Genomic DNA, 27193 nt, shown 5'->3' with positions numbered 1-27193 from the left:
TGCAGTCCTTGTGGCTTGAATAAACTGCCTAGTTAATTAATGACACGTCTCCAATGCTATAAAAAGCCTCCAGCCATTTTTCCCAGTAATCTGAGTAATTCATCCATCAATGAAAATCAGATCTTCCTCAACAACTGTATCTTACAGTGCAATTTTGAGTGGCCCTAGTCATTGTAACCATCATTTGGTAGCCTCAACATCCAGAACTGCTGGGAGAAAACAATGCATTTCTATATGTTAAGACACAAAAATACAATTACTCCCTAGCATCTTTAAGGCTCCTTTATGTGAATCTATAAATCCTTAATAGGAACAAGAATTATTTGAATAAAGACCAAAATAATTGCTTACATTTTCAAAATTTACAAGATGTAACCTTTTTCATTTTGGCCTTCTTTCTCATTCATAACAATTATGGTAAACAGCTACCTTCCCCATACTGCCCCAGTTGCCCCTTTGTAGCTCCCTTTCATCATTCTCTCAACTCATTAGAAGGCCATCTTCAAGACTTTTTTCCACAACTCCAGATGTCTGAGAATAATTAAACTTGACCAGTGTGACTACCATAACAGCAAGGACTGCCCAAATTGAATGTGTGCTACAGCGCCTGAATAAAACCAAAGCAGGAGGGTGAGTGGGAGCACAAACATCTCATTTCAGAGCCACAGGCAAATGCAGATGTAGGTGGGAAGGCAACAGCAGGGCCCAAACTGATGCAACATTTTCAAACACTTATAAATCTGTGTTCTGGAAGCTAGGTAAGGCTACTATCCTTACTTTCAGCTTAGGAGCTGTTCAGAACACCATTCCCTTGAAAACGCAGTAGCAACTGCAAATCATAGTTCACAGATGAAAACAGAGGATCCAAATGCAGACTGTACTAAAGGGGATTTATTAGGTAAAATTCCTGCCAAGGACTAAAGCCATGCCAAACTCAAGAACTCTGAGAGAGCAGCTCATGAAACTCCTGATGTCACTGGTAACAATTTGACAGCACCTCTTGTTAATCAGCTCCTACTGCCCCGATCCTGTGCAGGGACCCGTATGGCGCTGTGTGCTGTGCCAGCACAGGGATGTCACCCCACCCCACTGCTGGGCCCAGGGACAACACACATTCTCTTCTTCACGTGGAGCTCCCTTCTGGCTCCACCCTGATGCACTGCCGGCAGGGGGAAGGAGCTGAAGGCTGCCCTGCCTCCTGCTTGCCACGGAACAGAGATGCTGCTGAAGCGTCCCTGCGGTTGCCATGGGAATAGGATGGCAAGAGCTGGGAGCAGGAGTGAGTAACAGCTTAGAAACTGCCTCCCTGCACAGCTACTGCCAGCTTCAAGAGACTCCCAGAAAAACAACATACAGAGCTCCTGCGCCCTGCTTTGTGTTTGATGCCACACAATTCATCTGCTGCTGCTCTCTCTGTTCTCTTCCAGGGCATTACAGGACCCTTCAGTGCACAGGGCATCTGCTCCTAACACGGTGCTGCTTTTCTGTTTCACCAAGAGCATCATTTTGTCTGATTAGGCACAGAAGAGGCTGAACCTTGGGGCCTGTATTTACACATTTTTAGTACTGGTGCATGTTGCATTGCAATGGGACCAGGTACAACAGTTAGTGTTGTACCCAGCAGGACGCAAATGAGATTAGCCTACCTGCTTATATACTTATTTTCAAACCAAACCGAAGGAAGCATGCTGGCAAAGGTCATATATACCTGTATATGTGTATGTATATATATGTGTGTGTGTGTATATATATATAAGCACATATATACACATATATGTATACATATATATGTAAACCTGTCATGTCCTAGCCAGAATCCTGTCCAGTCCCTGAATTTCCACCAATAAAAGCTTTCAACAGGAAAAGGGGAGGGGGAAAAAGCAGAATTAGGCACTTACAGCTGTCAGAAAAGTCTAATAATTTGTACTAGCAGAGATGCAGGGAACAAATATAGGTTACTAGCACCTCCTGGGATATCCAGGAATTAAAATACATTAATTCATTTTCATTGAGGGTTTCCTCTATTGGAGAGTGATTTCCCTTCTCACACACAGCAACAGCAACAATCCCAGGGGAGTTCAAGGAGTTACACTATATTGCTTTAAACTAAGGGATAATCCTCTACAGTTCCCACCCAGTTCTCTGACACTGTCTTTCTCCATCATAAAGAGAGATAATCTCTTTAATGAGTAAAATATAGGGAGAAGAAGAGGGAAAGGGTGGCCGGGCAGTAGACGACAGAAAAATGTCACTGCAAGCTCAGCAAACACACAGGAAGGGAGATAAAGCACTGGAAAGAGGTTTTGTATGACTTGTGGGTTTAGGAAAATTCTCAATTACTTATTGACATTGCTTCTATAACTATAAATAAACCCTTTGGTTAGACAAAAGTCAAGATTTTCTCACTTATAAAGTCCTCAATCTGCTTGGTATGTACACTCCCTCTTGGAAAACAAGCCACAAAACTGTCTCAAGACAGGACACAGCATTCTCTGATATTTCAAATTCATTTTTCATTTCATATATACTTTTCATTCCTAACATGATCGTAGGTGAGCCTGCTCACCAGAAAAATACTCCACATGACTCCTATAGCCTCTTGTAGCCCTGAAAAAAAACATTTAAAAACTGTAAGGAAAGTCCCACTCCTGAAATCCCATCCATCCAAGTTTAACACAAGAATGGCTCTCTGCCTGAGAGACAGACAGCCCAGTCTTATAAAATCTTCCATTTGTACATCCCCAAAAGCCCAATGGGGCCATGTTTTGGCCAGATATGTGCTCTGGTTCTAGGGTACAGGAGGAGGAAATGCCTGAATGAGTGAGACTACAGACACACTGTGAGGTGAGAAAACTGACTTCTAGTCCTCTGAACTAAACATGCAGAATCACATTCAAAAGACCTATGTATAGAATTAGCTGAAGAAGCCCCCAGCTCCAAGTCCATACTTGAGATCTGGGTGTGAACTACAGCAGAAATCTGCCCATGACCTTCATGACAAGTTCACCTGAGAGAGATGATGCTGAGGGAAAGCACTGCAGTCAACCATGTGACTCAAAGTAAGTTTGTCCCCAGCAAACAAGGAGAGCTCAAAAAACCTGAAAAACAACCCAGCCACAAGAAGAATGGTAACACTCTCTTCCTAAAAGAAAATGTAGAACAACTTTGGCCAGTATTAATAAAATCAGCCGATAACTTAACCAGGGCAGAGTATGTACCCCATCAGTTAAAAGATATAATTAGATGCTCAATTTCAGCAGGACTGTAGTCTACCCTGGCCACCTCTCTAGCTCTCATCCCATCTCTACGCATTAGCCACTACCTCAAAGGTGCTTTACTTCAAGCACAGTAATGACACAAACCCAGTGGCCACACACACTGTCAAGCAAGATGATGGTGACAATATTGCAGCTCCAGCCTTCCTTGTCTCCAGCAGAAAGGTGGTGGTAGGAAATCACCCTCCTCTTGCAGAACTGCCACACAGCCATCCAAGCAAGGAGTGACAGAGGTGACAGCTTACTGGTGCTGAATATACAGGAGAAAAGATGGAGGAGACAGGAGAAGCCACCAGGACACATGCAGAAGGGAGTGAAGGAGAAAGTCGAGAGAACTGAAGAGTGAAGTGAACAGACACACTATACTGAACAGATTTCTATCAGGATAATAGAAACATGATACTGAACAAGACAATCCCCCTGGAAATGTAAATTTTAAAGATAATTGTGTTAAAGGTCATGGGACCGTGGTGTACAATACTTTCGAGGAATACTTTCACTAGCAACCTTCAAGGTGCCAGAGGGGTAACAAAAAGAACAGTAGAAAAGTCTAAATTTAAATGCCAACATTTATCTTTCAGTCACTGTACGGACAAGCAGAGTACACTAAGCAATAGGGAAGATGCTGAAGCTACTGTAGACTCTGTTCTCATTTGCACACATACCAATCAGGAGAAAATTTGGGTGAGGCAATAAGCTAGTAAGGGCATCCATTTCCATAAACATTTATTTATGTATAATGTATGCAATGTCCTCCCCCCCCGTTTGCTATTTTTAATTTGAACTGAGCAGCAGTCTCTCACCCAGCACCTCTGTGATTCATGTTTCCTCATGCCTCCAGAGGCAAGTACATCTAAATATATTTTAGAAGATCACTTCTTTCCAGCAGCTCCAGGGAACAGCACAAAGATCCATCATCACTTAACATGCAAACCCCTGCAAACCACATAGTTAGGGAGAATTGTGCAGAGCAAACTCTCAATATCAAACTCGAGGCTGGTTTGGGTCTCTATTTCAGCGAATTTGTCAGCAGCAGAGTCTGTAAGTCAAGCAAGTCATTTTCACATAGCTGGAATTGGCCATTATGTTCAAAAGCATTTATCTGGACGCTGAACAAGTGTTTGTTTCCTGGAATAACCACTTATGGAGCATCCAGATTAGAAAGTACAAACATATTGGCTAAACTGAATTAAAGGCAGTCAGCCACTCCAAATTAAACACTCAAGTGAAGATATTTCCAAATACAGTAGCAACAACTGAGCATCACACAAATGGGGTAGCCTCATGTTTAAAACATAGGACTGAGAGCTATTAGATCTCAGCTTCCCCTCCTACTTCTGCTGCTTGTCTCTTCCTCTTGATCTCAAGTAAATTATTTATTGTCAAGATTTACATTTCCCTAGATTCAAAAATAGGCAGGCAGGCTCGCTGGCTTTAAAAAGCAGTGTTGCAATAATTAATTCATTATTCTATGCAGAGTACTCTAAAATTATTAGATGCTGCTGCAGAAATGTATATTATTAGTGCTATTATATTCCACTAGCAATTCCCAAAATAACTCTACCTTGGATGAATTTACAGTATTCTAAATTGAGTGGTACCTTGAGTCTTGAACCAGAATCTTTTCCATGGTGGTGTAAAATGAAGGAAGGAAAACAATCCAGCTGTGATCCTAACAGGTTTCTCTCAGCACTATTCTATGGCTATCATTTCCTTCAGCACTGAATTATACACCCATTCACAACCACAGTGGCAGCAAGCATGAGGAAGGAAGGACCAATCCAGTCAGCTCAGCAGTGAAAGGCAAGGGAGCAGTGTAAATCCTGCAAATGAAACCAGTGCTCCTGCTCCAGCCATGCTGGAAATGCTGCTGTGTCCACTATCATTTAATTGTTCAGAAAAATGGTAAAGAACATTTTTTTAACTGGCTTTTTCAAAGCTCAGCAAAACTTATTCTTTTAAATTTTATTTGCGTAAGGCTGAGACATCTCTTCAACACTCAATTACATACATTTGCTTATGTGAATGCAAAACATAACCATATGTGCTGCTGGAACTGCTTTTACTACAAGTGCAGACTGGACAAATCCACACAAAAACATCCAATCAGATGTTTAACAGTCCAGGCTGTATCTCTGCTCAAATGCAGTTATAAGATAGCTGTAACAACAAATTAAGGATACAATTAACAGATTCCTGTCTCAAACAACTAACTTTGAATAAGACTGTATGTGAATCAGGGGGAAAAGTGATGATAGGGAACTTGGTACACTATCATATTCACCTAATAAGAACAACAGGATTAACCAAATTTTCATTATCAGTGGGAGCAGCACTTTTGATGGAAACTGATCTTACTACGTGACCATTTTACTTGGTAACTTTCTAAGAGATGTATTCCATAGCACAGCAGTGCAACCCAACTGATACCCCTAAATGCCCCATTTTCATTACCTGTTGGTCATCTGGAGTCCATATGCCACAGGTGATCTGACTCTCCAAGTTTATTTCTGAAGACCAGTGTCTTTGTCCGCTGACTGAACCGACCAGCACAAATCCATCTCTATAGGAGATAAGTGCCTGAGTCCCATCATGGCTCCATGTAAAGTCGCTCACCTTAACATATCAAAGACAAGAAAATAGATATATGAGCCATGTAGGATCTCTTTTGCTGTTTTAATAAAAGGCAGCAGTGCACAGAATGAGACAGGCCAACAATTAGCCCAGCTGAAGCTCTGATGTCACGCCTACTGGAGAAAGCACTGTGCTTGCCAAGTGCCTTTGTGACAATTCTTGCACGTTCCTTCCAATAAGCAAATGTTTCATTTTCTCCTGTGCTTTTTGAAAGGTATAAAGTCTCATTCCTTGCCCTCTTCATTTGGCCTCTCAGGAGCTGATCCCTCTTGGCTGCAGAGAAAACATGCATACCAACCTGTGCCCCACGATCGTTCACGAGCTCCACAGACCATCTGCCTTCGTATTGTATCCAAACAAATATTCCTCCATCTGCATCGCAGGTTGCTAATTTCTGGAATGGTTCATTCCACCTCACCAGCACAACCTTAAAAGATTACAAACAAAACCAGCATTACCAAAACTGCATGTTGTGCTAACAGCTATTTAACAAGAACCAGTTAGACAACACTGCCAGATAAATATCATTGCATTAAACCCTAAAGATGCACAAAATAGCAATTTTCGGCCCAGCATTAGGCACCTCTCAAGAACAGCTGGAATCATTTTGCCATGGTTGTCAGGAAATGCACAATCTCTCACCGTCAGGCCTTTTTGGAAGGTACTGCACACTTTCAATAAAATCACAGGGAGCACTGGAACACAGGACTCCATTATAGAAGCTGCAAACAGGAAGCCCTGCACAGATTATCCAGCACTCCCTCAAATGATTCCCCCACTGTAATCTCAGAGACTGTCAGACTCTTCATCAAATCATCACCCCTTGCTGACTTCAAATAAAGCTGTATGCTCTGCACACAATTTAAACACTCAGATTGAATACTCATATTCAAAACAACCCCTGAGAGTCTCAAATTATTAAAAAATAGAAATTTCATAGGGAAGTTGCTTTGCTACTGAGTGCATAAGGAATACAAAGCAGCTTTAGATTCTTCTCTCCACATTAGAGCTATCTGAGCTATCTGAGAATCTAATCAAGTCTAAACCAACCAATTGCTCTCTCATTTTTAATTAATACCATTTTAACAAATACAGTATCTCTTGAGACCTCAGTATAAACTGAAAATAGCATGTCATCCTAGTGTGTGAAGTAAAAATTAGCAATAAAACAATTTACCTTCTGTTAGTGACTTTTACTTAAAAAACATTTTTTCCAAATTACTTTTTTCTCCAAAATTTTTTTTTCCAAATCAGTTTTATTTCAAAAACATGCAGATATATATGGGACACTTACATTCACACAAGTAAATTCCCCCCCCAGCTATTTTACTGAGACAGAGAGTATGCAAACAAAGTAAATATATATTAAATATTCAATTAGTAGAGTGTCATTTCAACTACTTAATAAACATCCAGCTGTAATGACACTTTTTCATAAAATGAAATAGACAATTAATCATCTAAAAGCAACAAGCAAAATTTTCCTGAAATATATTTTGCTGTTTACAGAGACAGACTGATCCTCCTAAAGATTCTAGCCCCAAGATGAGCTCTAAGTAGACAGACCCTTCGCACTTCACAAAGAAACCAGCAGTCGTTTTCAGGACTAGGATATGGATATGCATACCTAAAACCTAAACCTGACAGCTGAGGGATGATCTTGCACTATTCAGAGTGTCAAGGTCACAGCTTAAGAACGTGTCTACCAATGGAGCTCACCAGCCTGGAGCATCAACCCTTGACCCACAAAAAACCACAGGAAAACCATTTCTTTGTTCATACATAAAGCTTATGGGGAGAAGCAAGTATGACAAATCACCTCTCTGTTGTTACACTGCTTAGAAGAATCCCATTTGAGATTTTGCAGAAAAACACTGGCTTCTATTTTATATAACCTTGCAGCTGCACTCTAAGTCACCAGTCCTGTTTCCAGTTGGCGAATTATACAATGCCCCTAGATGGATTATATCACACTCAGCTTTTTAAAAAAATTCTTATGTTGGATGAGCAGTAAATAAAATATTCCATTATAGCAATGCAAGCAGATGCATTTTGTTGGAGGTTTCACTCTGTCCTTTCCACCTAAACAAGAATAGCACAGATTTGTCAAAATTTTGTTTTCATTTTGGTATAAATCAAATCCACAGAGCCATAATTTCATTTACCCTGAGGCAAAATGCAACAATGAAGTAAGTGTACTTGCCAGCAACACCTAACAGTATTATGAAAGAAGTGAAGAAAAACTCAAGGATAACATTGAAACAAATCTTCATCCTTAAAAGCTGGGAGCTGCTAAGGCTAATTATGACCATTATTGAGTGGAAAGTACTTATCACCACCAAAATACCAATCTTTACACACTTAGACACTGCTCATGTTTCACACATCACACCAAATGAATTCTGCATCAAACCAGAATGAATTGCTAGGCAAAATTTAGGGGAAAAAAGAGAACTAGTTGTTCAAATAACATGAATGCTTTAGCTAACACCATTAAGAATGCTACAACCTGTCCTAAAATTGCCCTGTTCAGTCTGGCTAAGATTTGAGATCAACGCACTATTTTATAAATTAGACACACAAGCTGACTTTGTAATATGAATTATGGGCAAAGTGACAAGAGTCACTTTGTTGTGTTTTGTTTCTTTTCTCTTTTAAGCAGGAAACTTGTTAAAACTTGAAAATTTTAATTCAGATTCTGTACAACCTGTCTTTTGTTTAGACTTGATAAAATATCCAAGAGTACATTTGAATGTAAACAAGATTAACTAGAGCCTCCATCCATCTCAATTAGATACAAATTAGTAACTTCCAAAATAAACTTATTGCTTTATAATGAGAAATGAAAGTGAGACAATGATTTTTCTATGCCTTCTGATAACAGCCTCATAAGGAAGCAAATTTGTAATTTGAAAATTCAACCCATTTAAACACAGAGCAAATGTTATCTTACGAGGTCATTTTAAAGATGATGCCGTAATTTACATTTAACATCTGACTACAGGTGCTGAGTCCACAACTGCTTTGAGTATTTCCAATTTCATTTTAGACACTTAGCATGCTGAAGAAGAGATAAAGAAAGGAAGGATTGCCCCAAGTATTAAGGCTCAAATGTAAAGCATATGAAAACAAGTCCCATTGATAGTGCACTTAAATAACGCATAAGCTTGAATTACCCCTCTACAAAGAGGAATTTTACTGCTAACCCATAAATGCAAAGATATCATTACTTTCACTAACAGCTTCAAGTCACAGAGGACCCATTTCTACTTCTGCCTTTATGGTCCTCTGCTTTCTACTTAGCATCTTCACACAGGTATTGAAGGTCTGAACTGTTTTATGTTGAACTCAAAAGAGCGAGAATGCTGGTACACAAAAGTAAGTTCTGTGGACCATTTATGGTCCACACAGCCTTTCTATATTGTCTAATTAGTTTTGTTTGTTGGTTGGTTGGTTGTGGGGTTTTTTAATTCTATAAAAAACACAAATTGTGCTTGTTCTACTCTTGAAAAAAAAATGTATCACAGGTATTAATCAGTTTCTAAACAACTGTCTTACACAGGATAGGATCTCTCATGAATAAAACTTGGCCTGAGATATTAAATGCAATGTAAAAGCCAACAATTTGCCCCTAAACAGGATGCTGTCCACAAAGCTGTGAGCTTTTGAGTCAGTCTTATGTTTTCTTTGAGCTCCTTTTTATACAAGGAATAGTGGTAAAAAAATTGTTTTAAAAGTTCAGCATTCAGGACCTTCAACTCCTTTGGTTTAATTACCAACTTGATGTTTTGGAATTAAATTTAATTAATCCTAAATGTGCTAGAAACTCTACCCAATAATTGACTGCATACTTTAATGCTGCTAACAATGTTATTATCTATTTAAGATTTTAGACAAGAAATTTTGAGTAACTGAAATTTTGGAGTAGCAAATGTGTGAGTTATAGTAAACGTGATCTCTTCCCAATAGAAACCAGGTTTGACAATCTAAATTTATTACATGCTATTGAAACTTTTAAATATTTTTTTCACATTTTTCTAACACAATACAAGACCACTAAAATCCAAAACATTTGGAGAGCTTTTGTTATTCCTAATTTCATTATGGTTTTTGAAGGACATAATTGAAAATATGGCACCAATCAGTTTTGCAAGAGCAGAAGTCCTTAATCTAGAATATCACACAGCAGTCATTACTGAAATCTTATTTCAGTACATACAGTACATAATTGCTAGAGAAGCAAGGGACAAACATTTACAAAAAAATAAAAGAGGTAAGTAACTAGGGCAATTAGTTCCTAGAGTTCCTTACCAAATTTAGATAGATTTTATTATGGATTTACTGTAGTGAGTCACAGTGACTCATTTTTTCAAATCTCTGATCCTCCATCCATTTTACTGGGGAGAGGCATATGCTCTAAAGATAGAGGTCTTCTCCAGCATTCATTTTCACATATGCTATGGATATGTGAAAATGGATATGCTTGCAGATGGACTGCCACAGCAACAGAGAGCAGAGAATACTCCATGCCAATGCTTGATAACTGCCCAATTTGCTACACCTGAAGTGCCACATTCCTGTATCCAGCATGAGCATTTCTGCAATTACAAATGAAGATGACATCTTTGCACAATGCACAGGATGAGATGCATTCTAACTCCATTGAGCATATGGAATAGCTGGCCTTTCCCTCCCCAGATAAATCATACTACATTTCTAATGCTATTGAAAGTTATTGAAATAGTTCCACCTTCCAAGCAGCGGCAGCACGAGACCTAACTGTTCCCAGGACAGAATAACAAAGGAGATCAGGCTATTGCCTACAGCAGCAGAGTACAGCACTCAGACTATCCAAAGGCTTCCTCCAATCCTAAGCTTTTAGGAAAGTACTCAACTTTTTAAAGGAACATATAAAGGTTGAAAAAAGCACTGACAAAAGGGGTTGGACAATCTGCCTGGAGTCACTGAGCATCACCTGTTTGCTTTATCAAGTAGTCCTGTTATGCAACTCCCTAATAAATACATTGGTCTTTAGTCATGGATACAACTAAGGATAAATATGTGCATACAGTAGGTGCAACACACTGGCACACATTACAGTTTATTACTGGCCACAGAGCTGAAAAATCTCTAAGTGTATCAACTAAAGAAAAAAGATGGGTGGGGAGTGGGGAGCAGAAATGGAACACTGAAGTACAAGAACCAGAGAAAACACCTTTACATGCATTAAAGGCATTTCAGTGCCTCTCCCTCCACTGTACAGAGAGATACAGCTACACATATATACACATATGTGTATATACATCACATACATATAACATGGGTATGTGCATGAATACACATCCCTATCAATCCTTGAGGAACCTGTGCCAGCTTTGTACATTCACTAGCTAACTAACTGAAGTGAGCTAACTGAAGTGGATTTTTGTAACTAAAATATAATTTGGACGTTGGAACAGGCACCCAGAATAAGCAGTAGAGTTGTAGTTAATGAGCTATTGCTTCTCACCACACTTTACCTATAACCAATATTTAGTTCTGCAAATTTTTAGTTCAATTAACATTTAACTGTCTTTTAAATATAAGTATTTTTTAGCATAAAGGTTCTCTAAGTTTTCTCTCTCCTAGTTTCTCACACTGCAGATTGTTTGCAATTGTTCTTACTTTCACCTTCCCTTATGACCTTTATTTCGTGCCATTACAATAATGCCAGGATTATTCTCTCCATTCAAACTAATTCAATCACACAAAGAGCATCAAGCAAGTATTTCTCCTCCTAATAATACCAGACAAAAAAGCAGCAGATGTGGTAGACAGCAAGCTGGCATCACCCATTTTTCCTATCCTCCTTGTCTTCTATTGCATTCTCTAATGACACTCCCTTATCTCTCCCACACCTGCAGAGCTCTGACTTTTTGTTTCCAGTGACATTACAACCGGATGAAGTGCCTCATTTGCATGTGGAGCTGTCACCTTCCTAGGTATGATACCCATCAAGGAATTATTATTACTAAGAAGAAACTACTACTATTAATAACAAACATTGTGCTGCAGCTGAAGAATGGCAAATCTGTAATGGCATTTACATTTCTTGAAAAAAATTGCCAGCTCACAATAGGGGCTGCAGGTTACAGAGGGCGTATATGAATGGCAAAGAAGTTCTGGGAGACAGAAAATACCAAAATTCCGAATTCTTCATGCTTCTCTAGACTAAACAATAAAAGTGAGCTCTCCTCCCAGAAGGGCTGCCTCCAGATATCTGAGGGACAGATGTCATACAATATTCCCTATCCATGCCTCAGGATAGGCTTTGGTCAGTGGTGCCCTGTGCCGAGAGCACGGCAGCTGCTCACAGCCCCCGGGGTTCAGCTGCTGCCACTGGCACAGCTTTCCACTGCCACTAGTACATCCTGTATCCCAGGATCCTACATTTTCATTGAAAGAGGTGTATTATCCTGTAGCTGCTGTCATCTTGCTTGTTCTGCTCTTTGAAAAGGAGTTTCATTTATTTTTTTATTTTTTTTAAGCTTACACTCTGATTTCATGGTATAACATTGTCAATAAGCTAAGCATGTCCCTGGGGACTTAGCCTTGTGCTAAATGAAATCAGAGGTAAGGCTGGACCAGCAAGAAAGTGCTGACATTAATGGACATGAAAGGTTCAACCCTGTACCTTCTTCTGACCACAGATTTCTCTGTGGCTTTCATGTGAAACCCTATTCCAAATCCCTAACTCAAACACCTCAGGTAAAGCTCTGAAGTTAAGTTCAATGTAGGATACATCAGAAGCTCTGTGCCATTTTATTGGACACACTTGCTCTAACTTTTTCCCCCTTTCTCCTTGGTGTCTGTTTCCATAATGCTCAGGGCACACACCAGGCTGACAAAAACTGGGATCACCTGTGCAGCTACAGAAGGAGAAGGGGCCAGGTAGGAGCAGCGCAGCTCTCCAGGAACAGCCCTGTTCCTGTGTCCGTTCCCCCAGTGCTCCCTTACTCTGTGTGTCAGTGGCTGGCAGCCTCTGCAAGTAACAGTGTGGTTTTTGCTCACCCACTGGGAAGAATGTTGATGCTCCCCAGCAAGTTTTGTTAATTTGCTTTGCAGATGAATGACAAACACACCTATTTTTAAAAGGTATCTTGAGGCTGGCATCCAACCCACCACATATACCTATTTTTGAAAGGTATCATATGGTTGGCATGAAATCCCCAATGGATGCCAGTCTGATCTTTAAAAGCTTGAGGAAACGATTTTGGCAAATAGACAATGGCAAAACAAAAATTCTTTGGAGGGCTGTTTTGAGGAAGGAATGCCTTTAGTGTAAGATGTTGTCTTAAAAATACCTAGACTGTCAACATCTCACTGAATACATTTAGGGGCCTTGACAGTAAACTGCCAAGACGAGGACTCAGAAAGGCTCTAAAGCTTTACAGGTCTCCTTAAGTGATACACTTCATTTTAAGAAATACACCCTCCTCAGTGTCTATTAGTCCCAGGGATTTGCCACATAACCATTTTATTTGTTCACAGAACACAGAATGTGTTACGGTATCGCCTACTTCAGAGGAAAACAGGCCCAAGACTCCTCACAGGTACCAAACAAGAAGTATCACGCTCCTATGAATGAGTGGCTCACAGTTCTAAAGAAATTACTCTTTTCACTTTGGACTCACCACATTTAATTGTGACTTCAGAGAACCACAGTTGTGTGGGACATTTAAAAAAAACCCCACACCAACAGAAATTTGCTGTATCCAAAGTATATCCCATACATATGTTTGGGAAGCAGAAGATTTGACAGGTCAGAACACAAAGTTGGATGTGAGAAAAATAACAGGTGATATGAATCTAACATGGATGAGAAGATGTTGGTATCTAGCTACTGGTTCTCAGTTGAGTAAGTTTGTTAACTATTCCTTCAAGGGCTATTAAAGAAAATAGTTGGTGATAATCTGAAGGAAAATAATTAAGCATGAAAAATTAAGACTTAGTCACCCATATGCACAAGGTAGCTGCACACTATTATGTTCTTGAAAGGGAAACTGGTGGAGGTCTGCTCTTCTCCCATCTTACACACAACAGTGTGACAGTGAGAAGGTCTATGGTGTGCTTTTGACTCCTTTCCCTTTACTGGGATCCTCAAGTCCCAAAAGCTCTTTCACAGAAAAGACAGCTGTTTCCACAGAAAAACAGTTTTAAAGTTAAGCCACACTCAGCTCCATGAGGCAAATTCTCTTATAGCATGCACATTCCTACCACTGTCTCTTGACAATGGTCATCCTGTACTTGGGCTGTAAGATGTATCTGTTTAATTGCCCATACATACTCCCTTTAAATGCAAGGGCAGGTCCAAGTTAAATAAAAATAAATCAAAACTGAATGTTGGGAACGATGAGCAAAGGATAAAATAGTACTTTCATTGCCTTCCTCTGTAAGAAAAAGATTTCACTTTGTTGTAGCTTCCAAACAGATAAAACACTGCAATAAATAATGCAGAGACAACTATTTTAGCTCAAGATGAACAACCATTTTGCTATAAGATCAAAAGACCAAGAACAATATTGTTCCCCCTCCTTCTAGCAAATCACTGATGAGCACCATTGGGAAAGGTTCCTTCCTGTTAAAATAAGACACATGCAATAACTGTGCTGAGCTGGAAGTTCCCTGGGTTTGAGCATTCATGGTGGAGTATTTTCTCACAAGAAAAAAAAAAGGCAGTAGATTTAAAATCTCTGGTATTTAGTGTACACTAAATTAAAAGTACATGAGCCTAATGCTCATTTAACTAACATCTGACAAAATTACATTACAGATGGTATAAATCAGGACCATTTCAGAAACCTAAACATTTACATTCACTTTTGGACTGAGTATGAGAAGCTCATCGTAAATGAACCTCATGCTTTAAGAACAAAAATAACACTCACTGATATCCACCAATGCCTCATCAGGGCTATATGAATTCAGAATCCATACACATCTTTGTTAGAAGTTTTGAGAGAAGAAAAAATCCAACCAAAACACCCCAAGCATAAAGTAAATTTAAAATACTATATTTTTTTTTTTTACCTGGCTAAAAATAGAGAAAAATACTGGATGCAGAGATATAGAAACTTTGTAAGAGAATCTATGGCTTTTCTTGTCTCTCTTCCTTTTAAAAATACCCAAATATCCACCTTCTAAAAAATCCCAAAAAATCAAAGAGGAAACAGGCTAACAATAAACACTACTGAAAACCATTCCAACTCTGAATGAACTAGCTCTACTCTACTTTCTAACAGCATCTACTTATGAACTCCTGCACTATCTTCCCACCTTGTAAATGGTCTCTGTTCAGGAATATCCCCAGGGCAATGTATTGCTGCAAAAAGCCAGTGAAGTGACTATGACAGACAGACTCTCCCTTATACTCAATCTTCCCAATGCAGTGGCTAAAAATTCCTGATCAAGTGTTCATATCATAGTGAAATATAATGTTATAACTTTACATGCATATATTAACTGAAAAGAAACTATTCAAGAAAGAAAAAAAATCTACTAGGAAATTTGAAAAGAAAACATTTTAAAATGTCATATAAATTCTGTTATATAAAACTGTGCTAGTTAACAAGAGGAAGGAGGTAACATAAGTTCTTCACTTTCTGGAGTCTATTCTGAGAAGTGCCAGAAAAATAATGGTGTCTCACGACCACACACAGAGGATCTGCCCCTATCAAACACACTAAGTCTGTCTATCTCAAATATACCAAGGTGACAGATCACATTTCTGCACATCAGATATTCAAACTCATACAGCACAAGAGCTAAGTAACATTATTCCAGGTTTCTGAGCATCATCATTAGCATTTGTGGTGGACATTTTATAATCAGAAGCTGATCAGTGACTATCTTCAGGATTTTACAGGTTAGACTATAATTTAGCTTGGACTTGTTTAGATGAAATCACTGTAAATGTCCACCAAAAAAGCCTTAGATAGAACCTGACTGCAGCACAAAATTCGTGCAAACCCTCTCCAAGGAGAGGAACTTCACTCCTTAAGAGATACAGTAAAACCTTGATTTTTGTCAGCAATGTAAACAGAAAAAACCTCAAAATTCACAAGGAGTGTCAGAGAGTGTTGTCCCAGCATGATTACTTCTCCAAGAGCTACAATACTTCAGCCCCAGTTATTTTTTTCAAACACAAGGAACTAAAAATAAACCGAACTTCAGCAGAAGCACAGATCAGCTCTCCAAATCTCTTATGATCTCCCAGGTGATAATAGCTGTGCACTAATGTAATTAAGCTGAGTTATAAGGTGGATTTGAGACAGATGGTACAGCTGGGCACTTCACTGCTGGAGTGGGACTACTTTCCTCTCTGAAATACCCAACTATTGCTACCCCAATCATCAAGCCCACTCATATGACCTCTGTGTGAGTTATGCACCATTATAGAACTTTTCTGTCCACCTGAGGAATGCTGGTGACCTTAAATTAGTCACAGATACTGAGAAAAGAAAGCAATTATATTCATTTTTATTGGACTGCCTGGACTGTCTTTGTGTGACTCATGGAGACTGTGCATCCCTAATCCTTTTGTGAGACTGAGGAAATTCCACCATGTTATTTTGCAAATTTTGCTCTGACTTCCAGCACAAGGGCACACCTGAACCCCATCTGCTGGCTGCCCCAGTGGGGTCACTCATACAAGGTTCAGCTAGTGGTGTTTAGGACATGTAAACAGTTGTGTTTATCAGCTATTGAAGGGACTGCATAATTGCTGAAATGGACATGGAAAACAAAGTGGAAAATGAAATAGTGTCTACTTCCAAGAAGGACAATGTGAGGGAGCAGTCATTAAAACAGGGAATGCTTTCTGCAGTGGCAGAACTGCCACTCAGCACCTGCACCTCTCAGGACAGAAAGGTATAAAGAGAATTAAATTAACAACACAATAACTAAAAATCCTAATATTTACATGCAAGACATTCAGCTTAGCATATTAGAATAAATAAGACAACAGATACCTACCAAGAATTATTTTGTTAATATATACACACATATATTGCCCCTGTGGAGGCTCTGATTCAGGTTTGAGACACACTGGCCCACTTAATTTGCAATAATATGATACAAACTTCTGACAATGTGAATACCAGATAAAGAAATGCCATACTCTAGGAAATGCCAAATAGCAGATTTTCAAAATGCTATCCTTGCTTTGGCTGGCCTGCAATTCTGCACAGACTGTTTTCAGAGCAAACCTCTCTTAGGAAGTTTTATCTACATTTGCTAATTCTCCATGAAATAAAAACTGTATCATGATTAAGTTGGCCAAGTGACCAATAATTTTCCCTGCCCAACTTTCCAGAGAACACAAGGGAGCTGTAAATACAGGGTTAAATTAGTTACTTGGACAGGCAAAGTGGACAACCCCAGAAAGCACAAATCACTGCTATTGCTCTTTACCACCATGGCACACAGAAGTCTCAACTAAAACTGACCCCCATGTTGTTGGAACTGTACATGTTATGATCAAGCCTTTGGAGTTTTTAGGCTTGAAAACAAAGCAAAAACCAGGCTAGGGAAGGTTTGCTCTACAGAACTGTAAAATTACTATTAGCCTCAAGAGGGGTGAACTATAGTTGGGAGCATAATCCCTGGGTTGTAAGGGTCACCATGAAACTGTCAATGCTGAAAGGGTGATAGGTAACACATACCTAAGGACAATATCACACCTCACCTAACACAAATATTAACAAATGTATTGATTACCAGTGGTGCAGAAAGCAGTTTTCAAGGAACTGAGGTAGAACTGACTTGCAGAGACCAAAGAGCAGCAATATTCAACCTTTAACAACCCAACCAGTAGAGGAACCATAGACTAGAGATGGAAGTTGTCTGATCTGTATCCAAGAGCCTGAGCCAGCTAGCTTATATGCACTGCATCACTTGAAAGTAATTTTTATAGTCTAGTTTATCCTTTGCTTCACCCCAAAAAAGAGGGAGGAAAAGCAGTCAGTACAAACATTTCTGTTCTTTTTTTTTCCCCCTCAGTAATATCCTTAAGAAAATTTCACCAGGCAAAATGAGCAGATGTTTTCTATCTCAAGTCACTTGCATGTCAATCAGCATATGGAATATTTAATATTTATAATACATTGTTGGGGTCATAATTTAGGGGGTCCAGATGGACACTTGTCACTAGTGGTGTCCCCCAAGGTTCAATACTGGGCCCAGTGTTGTTTAACTTGTTCATTAGTGATTTGGATGAAGGGACAGATGCCTCTTTGGATATTTCACTGACACTCAAAGCTGGGAGGAGTGGCTGATAGCCCAGAGGGCTGTGCAGCCCTCCAGAAGAGCTGGAGACAGGAGCATAGAGAGGAACTGTCTGAAATTCAGCAAAGGCAAATGCAGGGTCCTGTCTCTTGGGAAGAATAACCCCAGGTACCAGCACAGGCTGGGGACTGACCTGCTGGGAAGCAGCTCTGCAGAGAAGGACCTGGAGGTCCTGGTGGATATCAAGCTGTCCATGAGCCAGCAGTGTGTCTTGGTGGCCAAGAAGGCCAATGGCATCCTGGGGTGCTTTAGGAAGAGCATTGCCAGCAGGTCTCTGACTGTCACAGTCCAATGAATTCCAACTCAAAACCAGAAAACACTGACCCCTTATCTACAGCATTACTTCAGACAGGGCTGAAGAAAACACTTGCCTTCATTCTATGCATAATTTCCATTTCTTTATGATTTACAGATTTTAAAGTAAGTTTTGTGCTTCTCAAAAAGAGTTTTAAAGCATGGAAAGCAATACAAATTTTGAGATATTGTATTAGAGGTAAATAATAAAATAAAAGAATGCATACTGGCAAAGTAGTCATGCAAAGGGTCAGCAAGTACTGGAATGACATGAAAAAACAAGGAAGGCACCATATTATTAAATGTTACTGTAAGAAATAGAATGATATTCAGGAAACTGTACTTTAGGTTAAATATCAAGCAAAGCTTTCAGCAATGAATGGAATAGTTGAATGGTCTTCTAACAGAAAAGGTGGAATGAAGCCAACCTTTGGAATCACTTCATACAAATTTTCACATATTGTAAGGAGGTATATTGCAGGGAATTTTTTTTAAACTGATGTGGTTATTGAAGTTCAGTGGTTCTCTTATTAAAACACTGTTTTCTTATTCATTAACTGAGAGTTAAGAAAAATAATTGTGGTTTATTGATGAACATAAATTACCTTAATTTTCTAATGTTTTTACAGAACACTATGACTTTAAATTTTATTTCAGTGCTGAAGTGTTGCACATACATAGGCTAAAGACATTATTTCAGGATAAGTATGTGATAAAGAAAAAGTCCTATTCTGTACAGCATATAGAACAGTCCTATTCAGTGCAGGAGAGTAAAGAGGAATGATCTTAATTAAATGTGTGATTAAATCACATTTTTGTGTCTGTCTGTAGTCTGGGGGTATAGGGGCTGGCTGTCTAGATGGTCTGAGAGCTATTTTCATGTCTGCAAGCAATGAGTCATTCCAGTAAGTTTTGCTCTGTGTGTGCTCTTGTTAAACTTTGAAATGTTAGTTTGCCTGCATTTCCAGATCACAACATTTCCTACAGAGCAATGGAGTGAAAGAGCCCAGGAAAAATTCACTTTCTCAGAAACGTTAATAATTAGAGCAGTGACATCACTAGCAGGATGACCAAACAGCTCTACTGGGAAATTGTTTGTTCATATCAAGCAGCTAGTGGTCTTGGGAGAGAGACTGACTGTATGGTTGGTTCTGAGTGCATCACATCATAACAGAGGAATCAGGTGGTCTCCCTCTCTCCAAAAGCAGGGATGGAGTGCTAGAGCCACAGATCAAAAGCATGGAATCAACACTGGGACCCTAGATTGAACAGAGAGTGCTTTTCACAGAGTTCTTTATGCAGTACCAAAGACTACTCTGTGCTGGACTCAAGGATACTGCAGGGACCATCAGGTACCTCCATGTTTAGATGCAGGAGGGGAGGAATCCCAGAAAGCTGACTGATGACCAAGCTCAGCTAGCACAGGGCAGGAGATGGAGCTGAGCTGAGAAGGCTCCAGCTAAGCACCCCCAAAGAGTGGAGCACAGAGATCCTACAGCCACAGCTCTCACCTACCAGCTTCCTCCATCATCCACTATCCCAGAGCTTCAGCTGGAAGCTGGATATGCAGCTCATGGCAACCGCTGCTTCCTCCTGCATTGCCATGCCAGCCCACCAGCCAGCAAACCTCCGTGTCAGCACCAACCACATCCTCACAGTTATATCCCACTCTGCCATCATTTCTATACAGTAATTCCTTTCAAGTACATTTCTGTAGGAAATACCAACAAAAATGTTGTGCCCAAGTATCCACGATGCTCACACCCGAGCACTGCTTGGTATGAGCCACAGCAGGGCATCCTGCCTGGCCTGCAGCCACCCTCCCAACCATCCTGACACTGCATGAATCACCAAATCCCAAACTCAGTATCAGAAGAATGATTTTGCTGCTAACGTGGAATTTGCCAAAGCTGACACTTTTGTTGAGCAGGACAGAGCACGATTCAGGGAGCCCTGGGCAGAGTCGCCCTGCAGAGTCAAGGAGTGCAGAAGAGGCAGCTCCTGAGAAACCTTCAGTGCCCAGCTTCACATGATCTTGAAATATTCCATTTATCAGTACTAAAAATAAAACCATGTGATGTGGACTCATGCACTGGAGAGTCTGCTGTTAATGCCATGAAAGCCCAGCAGCTGAGACACTGTAACCATAAGCCAGACATCTAGAGTTAATAATCTTATTTGCATTTATGACCCAGTTAGTTAACGCTATTTTAACAGAAATCATACCAGCCTTCTTAATCTTTCCAGAATTCTGCTATTGTTACTGCAAAGGCATATGCACAATTTATCAGGCATTGATTTCCCCAAACTCTCCAGTAGGGAGGGTTTTTTTCCATACCATTTCACTGATTCCAATCAGCAGGTTTGCATTATGCTTGCCATTTGAAGGCCAAATATCAGCATTTTCCATTAACATTTTGGAATTACCTTATCTCCTGGCAATTAAGCAGAAATTAGTTTCTTTTTTTTTGCATATATAGCTTTCTTTTTTTGCATATATAGCTTTCCCTTCTCAGGAGGATTTGCTTACCAAGGTATTTTCAAATATCTAACTCATACCTTTGAAGTTTGTATACAACATCATTAATAATTGTTCAGAATATTTTGAATTATCCTAAAATATCATGTCACCTACAAAGAAGCACAAACCAAGAGAATAACTACGCCAGCTCTGAGCTGGATGTAGGACTGCAGGTATTGTTCCTGGGGAGGTTACTATCAGGTGAAATGCAGGACTCCATGACTGACTAGCTGATGTCTTGCCAGCATCAAATTCACATACAGACAAATATAATTTAATGCAACCAAACTCTTGACAAAAACTATGAACTGCTCATCACTATGTACTTACATATACATACAGGCATATCCATGAAAACCACAAGCACTGGAACTGCTAGTGTTATTGTAGGCAAACAAAACCAATAATTTTCTCAGCTTAGGTTTGATTATTTCCTTTAATCATTTAACTGAAGACTTCAGGCAAAGACAACAGTTCCTTACATCATGCCCTCCAGTCACTGTAAGTGAAACAAACTCCAGAACACAAGTGCAGAAAGCTGTCTTGCTTTAGGGCCTTTTTAAGAGACAAAGATCTTCTACTCACACATGTAATGCCCATATGACCAAAAAAAGGCAACTTAACACTTTCTACCCAGATATAAAATCGCATCAGTTCCTGACCTGACATTACACTTCTGAAATCCCATCCCTGCATGCCACAGACCTTGGCGACTTCAAGAGATGCTGGGAATGACCCTTACCTGGGTTACTCTGTTTCAATGCCTGAAAAGAGACCAAGCTGCTCTGAATTCAGGCACCACCCACACAGGGGTGGTCTCAGGCTTGTTAGTGAGAATCCGAAGTGTTTTCACACCTTGCAGACAACTATTAATGAATTACACCTCTGACCTAACACTTTCTGTTAAGAAGGAAGGACAACCAGCAACAGAACATGAAGATATCACTGGCAGCTAGTCTTAAAAACTTAAGTCTAATATTCCCTCCAAAACTATCCAACATGGATTATGGGAGCTGTATATATTTCTGATATCCATTAAGATAACCTTTTAAAAACCTTGTTGAATTCTTCAGCACAACAACTTAGTGCTGTATTGACTTTCACACTTTAATCACAGATCTGAACAAGAATTTCCTTTTATCAGTTTTGGAATTTCAACCTCCTGATTTCTTTAAATAGTTATTCACTTTAGTGCTTTAAGACAAGCAAACAGAAACTTACCTCAATCTACCTTCTCATTACCATTTGCTGGTTTATACAGTTTTAGCATGCCTCTTCTCTGACTCATCTGCTTTCTAAGGTAAGGAGTCACAATTTTCTTCAGTTACTCTCCTCGAATGAGACTTCCTGAATTCTTTTTCAGTTTCATCTTGTGTTCCCAGAACTCCCACTAACTCCTGAATGCTATTTTGAGGTGAGACAAGGGCGTTCTAGACATATCAGCTTTTATTTCTGGTAACTATCTCCATGCTGTTCTTTATTACTTTTCCTATTCTTAATGGTCATTCCTAATTACATGTTTTCAAAATCACTTGGATTGTTTCTATTACTATTGTATTTTTCAAGTCAGCCACATCCCAAAAAAGAGCTTGCTATTCTCAGGTCCAGCTCCTTCCTAAGTGGAGTTCTCCAACGCGGGGTGTAGGACTGACAGCCTCATAGCTCTCCATGCTCAGGGACCAGACACCATTCAGGCAATTCCCAATTCTGCCTTTCAGCAGGGCTAATGGGGCAGGCAGAATGGCACAACTGTGCTGTTTCATGCTTCTGAGAGCAGAGCAGTGCCCACCAGTTGGAATTAGGGATCTATCACAACACCACAGTTAACAGACCTAACTGGGTAATGCACCTTTTGCTTCTGTGTTCAACACAGGGTTTGAGCCATCTTAGTCATACCCATGTTTCTTAATAACCACCCACGAAGGACAACGAAACTTTCTAAAAGCTTTCATGATTTGAATCAAATTATTTTCCATATTCCAAAACACCTTTCTCCCCATCAGTCTGGTATCATTTCCTCCTGTGCAAATCTCAGCAGCTGCAAGCTATGAATTGTGACCTGTAAGTAATTCTTATTTCAGCTAATTTCCCAACTACCAGTATAAGCTTACTGGGATGTAATTCTCTAGATGCTTCCTAGAGCCTTCTAACACATCTATAGTTCCACATTCTTATGATGTGGACTTCATATATTCTGTCTAACACCTCAGGCACCTCATACTTGATCTCTCAATAAATTTGGACACAAATCTGCGGTGAGGATTGCTACTAATAAATAATTTAACATTTCTGCAATATTCTGCTTTCTTGAACTGCTCCTTCTGCGCACAGCAATTCACCCAGCAGGACCATAAGTTATCTCACCAACTTCCAGCTTCTCATTCATTTAAAGCACATTCTGTTATATCTTCTTCTTTTTTCCTTCAGCTGTGTGCTCCACTGCCAACATTTTGGCCTTTTGGGGTTCATTTTTATGTGCAGTAGGATTACTTTTTGGGCTTACTTTTCTTTTGAGGGTCCCAGAGTTAAGCACCTTCTGAAGACAGTGGTTTCCTTCTCTCCAGGCAAGGAGCACACAAAAAAACATCAGGTTACTGGATCTCAAAACCTCAGGGCAGAGGTACTGCCCAGATCTACTGTGGATGGAAGAATAGATTGCCTGCTTCTCTCAGTTGCAGGACTACAGGAGAAAATGTTCCTGGTGTTAAAGCCTGTGCAAGGAAACACTTTTACTGTAACTTTCTCCCTGTTTGTCAGATTTCAAAACACACCAGAAGGTTACAAAGTAATCTCATTTATAGATGAACACACAAAAACAATTCAAGTATTTTAATGTGGCCATCAGGAGTAGAATAACAAATATTAACAGTTCAACAGACAAAAAGCTGTAAAAGTTTAATATTTTTAAGTTTAAATTTGGAAATTTTGCATCTGAGATGACTTTTGAATGCTTGAGTAAATGAACACGATAGACATTAACGAAGACAATGAATTACTGAGAAGGTCTATCACCTATAGACCTTATCTCCCTCATCCTACAGACCTGCTCTCACCTTTTCTTGTGAGATAAGGAGAGTTAACAGCTCCACAAGAGATTCAGGCTGAACCACTGGGTCTTACTCTTTGCCCTACTCATCACAGCTACATAGTGTCTGTATGTAAGATACTTTAAACACACGGTGTCCCTCGGCAGTCTCTAGCAACCATAGAACAGCAAGTAGAGAATGTTAAAAGTAAAACATATACAAAAAACAAAACAACAACAACAATCACCCCACAAAAAAAAAAAAAAAACAAAAAAAAAAAAAAAACAAAACCACAAAAAACCAACCCTTTTGTTCCTCTCAAGAATTACATGTCTTTCCATTCTCTGTTACCTAGGCTGAAGAGGGGTTTGTTAGGCCACTCTGTAACAAGGCCCAAAATAAATAACATTTGACTTGCTTTAACAATGGAGGGCATTGCCTTCCCTTACAAGTAACCTGAGCTGACAGTCACAGTATGGAATCCTCCTGTTTTCTAAACAACTCTTGGAGTAATTCTTACCGTAGCACTGAACAGAATGAACAGTTCAGCTGGAAGTGAAACAAGAAATGCATGAAATGGCACGACATGACGCATGGCTTGAACAAGAAGCTGGCACTGTTGAACAGCGCCAGGGCAGTGCTCAGGATCTACATAAACCCTCTCAGGCTGGTCGAGAGGACTCTTCTAAGCACCATTCTTTGTGGGAGACTCAGGAAGAGCTGCAGTATAAATTTTCTTCGGAGGGCAAAATTCCCACTTCAGCTGCTTGTTCCCATGGCTGGTTCCTGTCTTACTGCTCCTTCATTTGGGCCAATGCAGTTGTGTGAGTGGCCACACCACACATCAGATTGCAGAAAGAATGCCTCACAGCTATTAAGTTGCTGCTGAACTATGGTGCAGGAAAATAAACTTCTTGAACAAGCTGTGATACCACCAGGCTGCCCATGGAAGTGCATCCATGCTCCCTGGAGAGCATGGCAGTGACAGAAGCAGCCTGGTGTGAGGTAGAGCACATTCATCTGATGTTTGTGGCTCTTGTGCCCAGTGCTGCTCACTTCTACACTGAGTTCCACCTGTCTGGTTAACCCTGGAGCCAAAGGCAGGCTACAGCCCCAGGGAGCTCCAAAACCTGGCTCCTTCTCAGGGAGCCCTGGGCACGCCTGGCCCCAGCCAAGAGGAAGCCTGGGCTGGTGTAGGGCCCAGGCTGGAGCACCAAGCACTGGAGAGCAAACCCCAAGGAGCTGTGGTTTGTTTGTACAAGCCATGAGCACAGGGGTCCTCTCTGGCCATTAAAGGCAGCAGGAGGACACGAGTTAAAAGAGGGTGATCTGCTCTTCCCATCACGAGGATGATGCATGCCTCAAGACTCTGTGTTTTGCTTCCTGACTATAATCTGAGAAAATATTCAGATCATGAGTGAGACTGCTGAATTTTGGGGGATTTTAGCACGTCTATTTTGGGTGCAAAATTACTGGCACCTTGCCCCAAACTGGCATTGCAGCCAAAAACAGAATTCATGATTGAAAGGTTTATTTTTCTTTCTTCCACAGTACTCTTTCCATCTCCCACACTCACTATAAATAATACACAATCCTCATGTGAAGTGAATTAATAGAGGGTGAAGGCCAGAAATATATATACTCCACAAACAGATCCTAAAACCCCTTTCTTTTTGGGCAGCTATGTGATCCAGGTTAATTCACCCTCTCACCATGTACCCAAAATCTAGAGGATATGACAATTTATCCACAGAAAAGAGTTCGTCTTTCTTTTTTCTTTTTTTTTTTTTTTTAGCTAAATCCACACTGTTCTAAGACTCAAGCTGTGCATACTCTTAGTATTTAACAAAGCTCTCATTTGAGACTCATCCCTGCTCATACAGCCCAAGCATTTGAAGTCTACATAATACTTTTAAGCCATTTCTGGTCTCAGAGTCCAAAACCTGACTCCCTGGATGTAGGATTTAAGTAATTCTCATTTTTATCACGATCCAGCAAAATGAGAACCAAGCTCCAGAAATAAGGGTAAAACTGACAAACCCCACTTTTTAAAATCTGAAGTCTACAGTCACTACACTAAGGACGCAGCAATGCTACTCTTAAGAACAGAAAGAAAGATTAAAAGGCTCCCATGGACCACAAACTACAATTACTTCATTAACCTTCTTGATTTTTTAATTCTCTTGCTAAAAAAAAAATCCGATTCAGTTAAATCATCTTTTCTAATGACATTCTCTATTCCTGAAGCATACACTAACTACATTTTGTAGTTAAAAATAAGCATAAAGCCCACTTTGTATCACCACTGCATGATATTAACCACAATTTACAGTACTGTATTTTGTTCACTAGCCAAGGTATTTCATGACTGATAATGGCAGACATTAGAGGTTCTTATTCTAGGACAAAAATTCTCAGCTGGAGAATCATGAAGAGCATTCAGGAATTACAGCCATGCTCTTCTGAAAACCAATGAGAGGAAGATATTAAAAAAAAATAGTTTTCAAAGAGAGGTCAGTCTAGAAAGAAGACCATTCTACAGCACTGGACTGAACAATCTGGAGTGGCTTAAGGGACTATTTTCAACCAGCAGTGCATAGAGGGAAATATTATGACAACAGGTAAGTATGATAAAAGCAACAACATCAACTTACCAGGGAGGGTTTTAAGACTCCTAAGCATAACCACAGGCACATTGTAAAAAAGGGGTCCAGCCCCAGAGCCAGATTTGCAAGGAAGAACTGTGTCATATGGCACAAAGACAAGAGCTCTCCCAAGGTAACGCTACATTACATGGAAATGTAACATAAAATATATAGTTACCTAATATATTTCCAATATAATGTTTTGTGAAAGTTTCCCCAGGAAAAAAACAAAAAACTCTGCATTTGTACCTTTTCACACAGATTTGAGACAAAAGAATATCAAAATACTTTAATACATATACTTTATATATGGATTATATATACCAATACTTTAAGTTTTGGCTTCTGTTACCCAACAGGCACAGGTTACAGAGAAGAGCTAGGACAGAAACAACTAAAGAAAGAGGTTTAAAGAAATACTGCAGTTGAGAAAGATATCAGCCTCTAAAGTTCACAAGCATCTGGTTCTTCAAA

At 39.8% G+C, this 27193-nt stretch overlaps 1 protein-coding gene across 2 annotated transcripts in view; it reads right to left on the bottom strand.

Moving 5' to 3' along the window:
- TULP4 (TUB like protein 4) overlaps nt 1-27193 on the bottom strand; it is a 150093-nt gene that overhangs the window by 49111 nt on the left and 73789 nt on the right. For both annotated transcript variants that reach the window (XM_063151369.1, XM_063151370.1), the window contains exons 3-4: nt 6208-6336; nt 5730-5891 (exon numbers count right to left, since the gene is read on the bottom strand). In XM_063151369.1, the coding sequence (XP_063007439.1) occupies nt 5730-5891; nt 6208-6336 (291 nt within the window). The remainder of the gene's footprint in view (nt 1-5729; nt 5892-6207; nt 6337-27193) is intronic.

Source organism: Melospiza melodia, chromosome 3 (assembly GCF_035770615.1).
Source record: "Melospiza melodia melodia isolate bMelMel2 chromosome 3, bMelMel2.pri, whole genome shotgun sequence".
NCBI lineage: Eukaryota > Metazoa > Chordata > Aves > Passeriformes > Passerellidae > Melospiza > Melospiza melodia.
The sequence above is the reverse complement of the archived record's forward strand: the minus strand, read 5'-3'. Positions and strand labels throughout refer to the sequence as shown.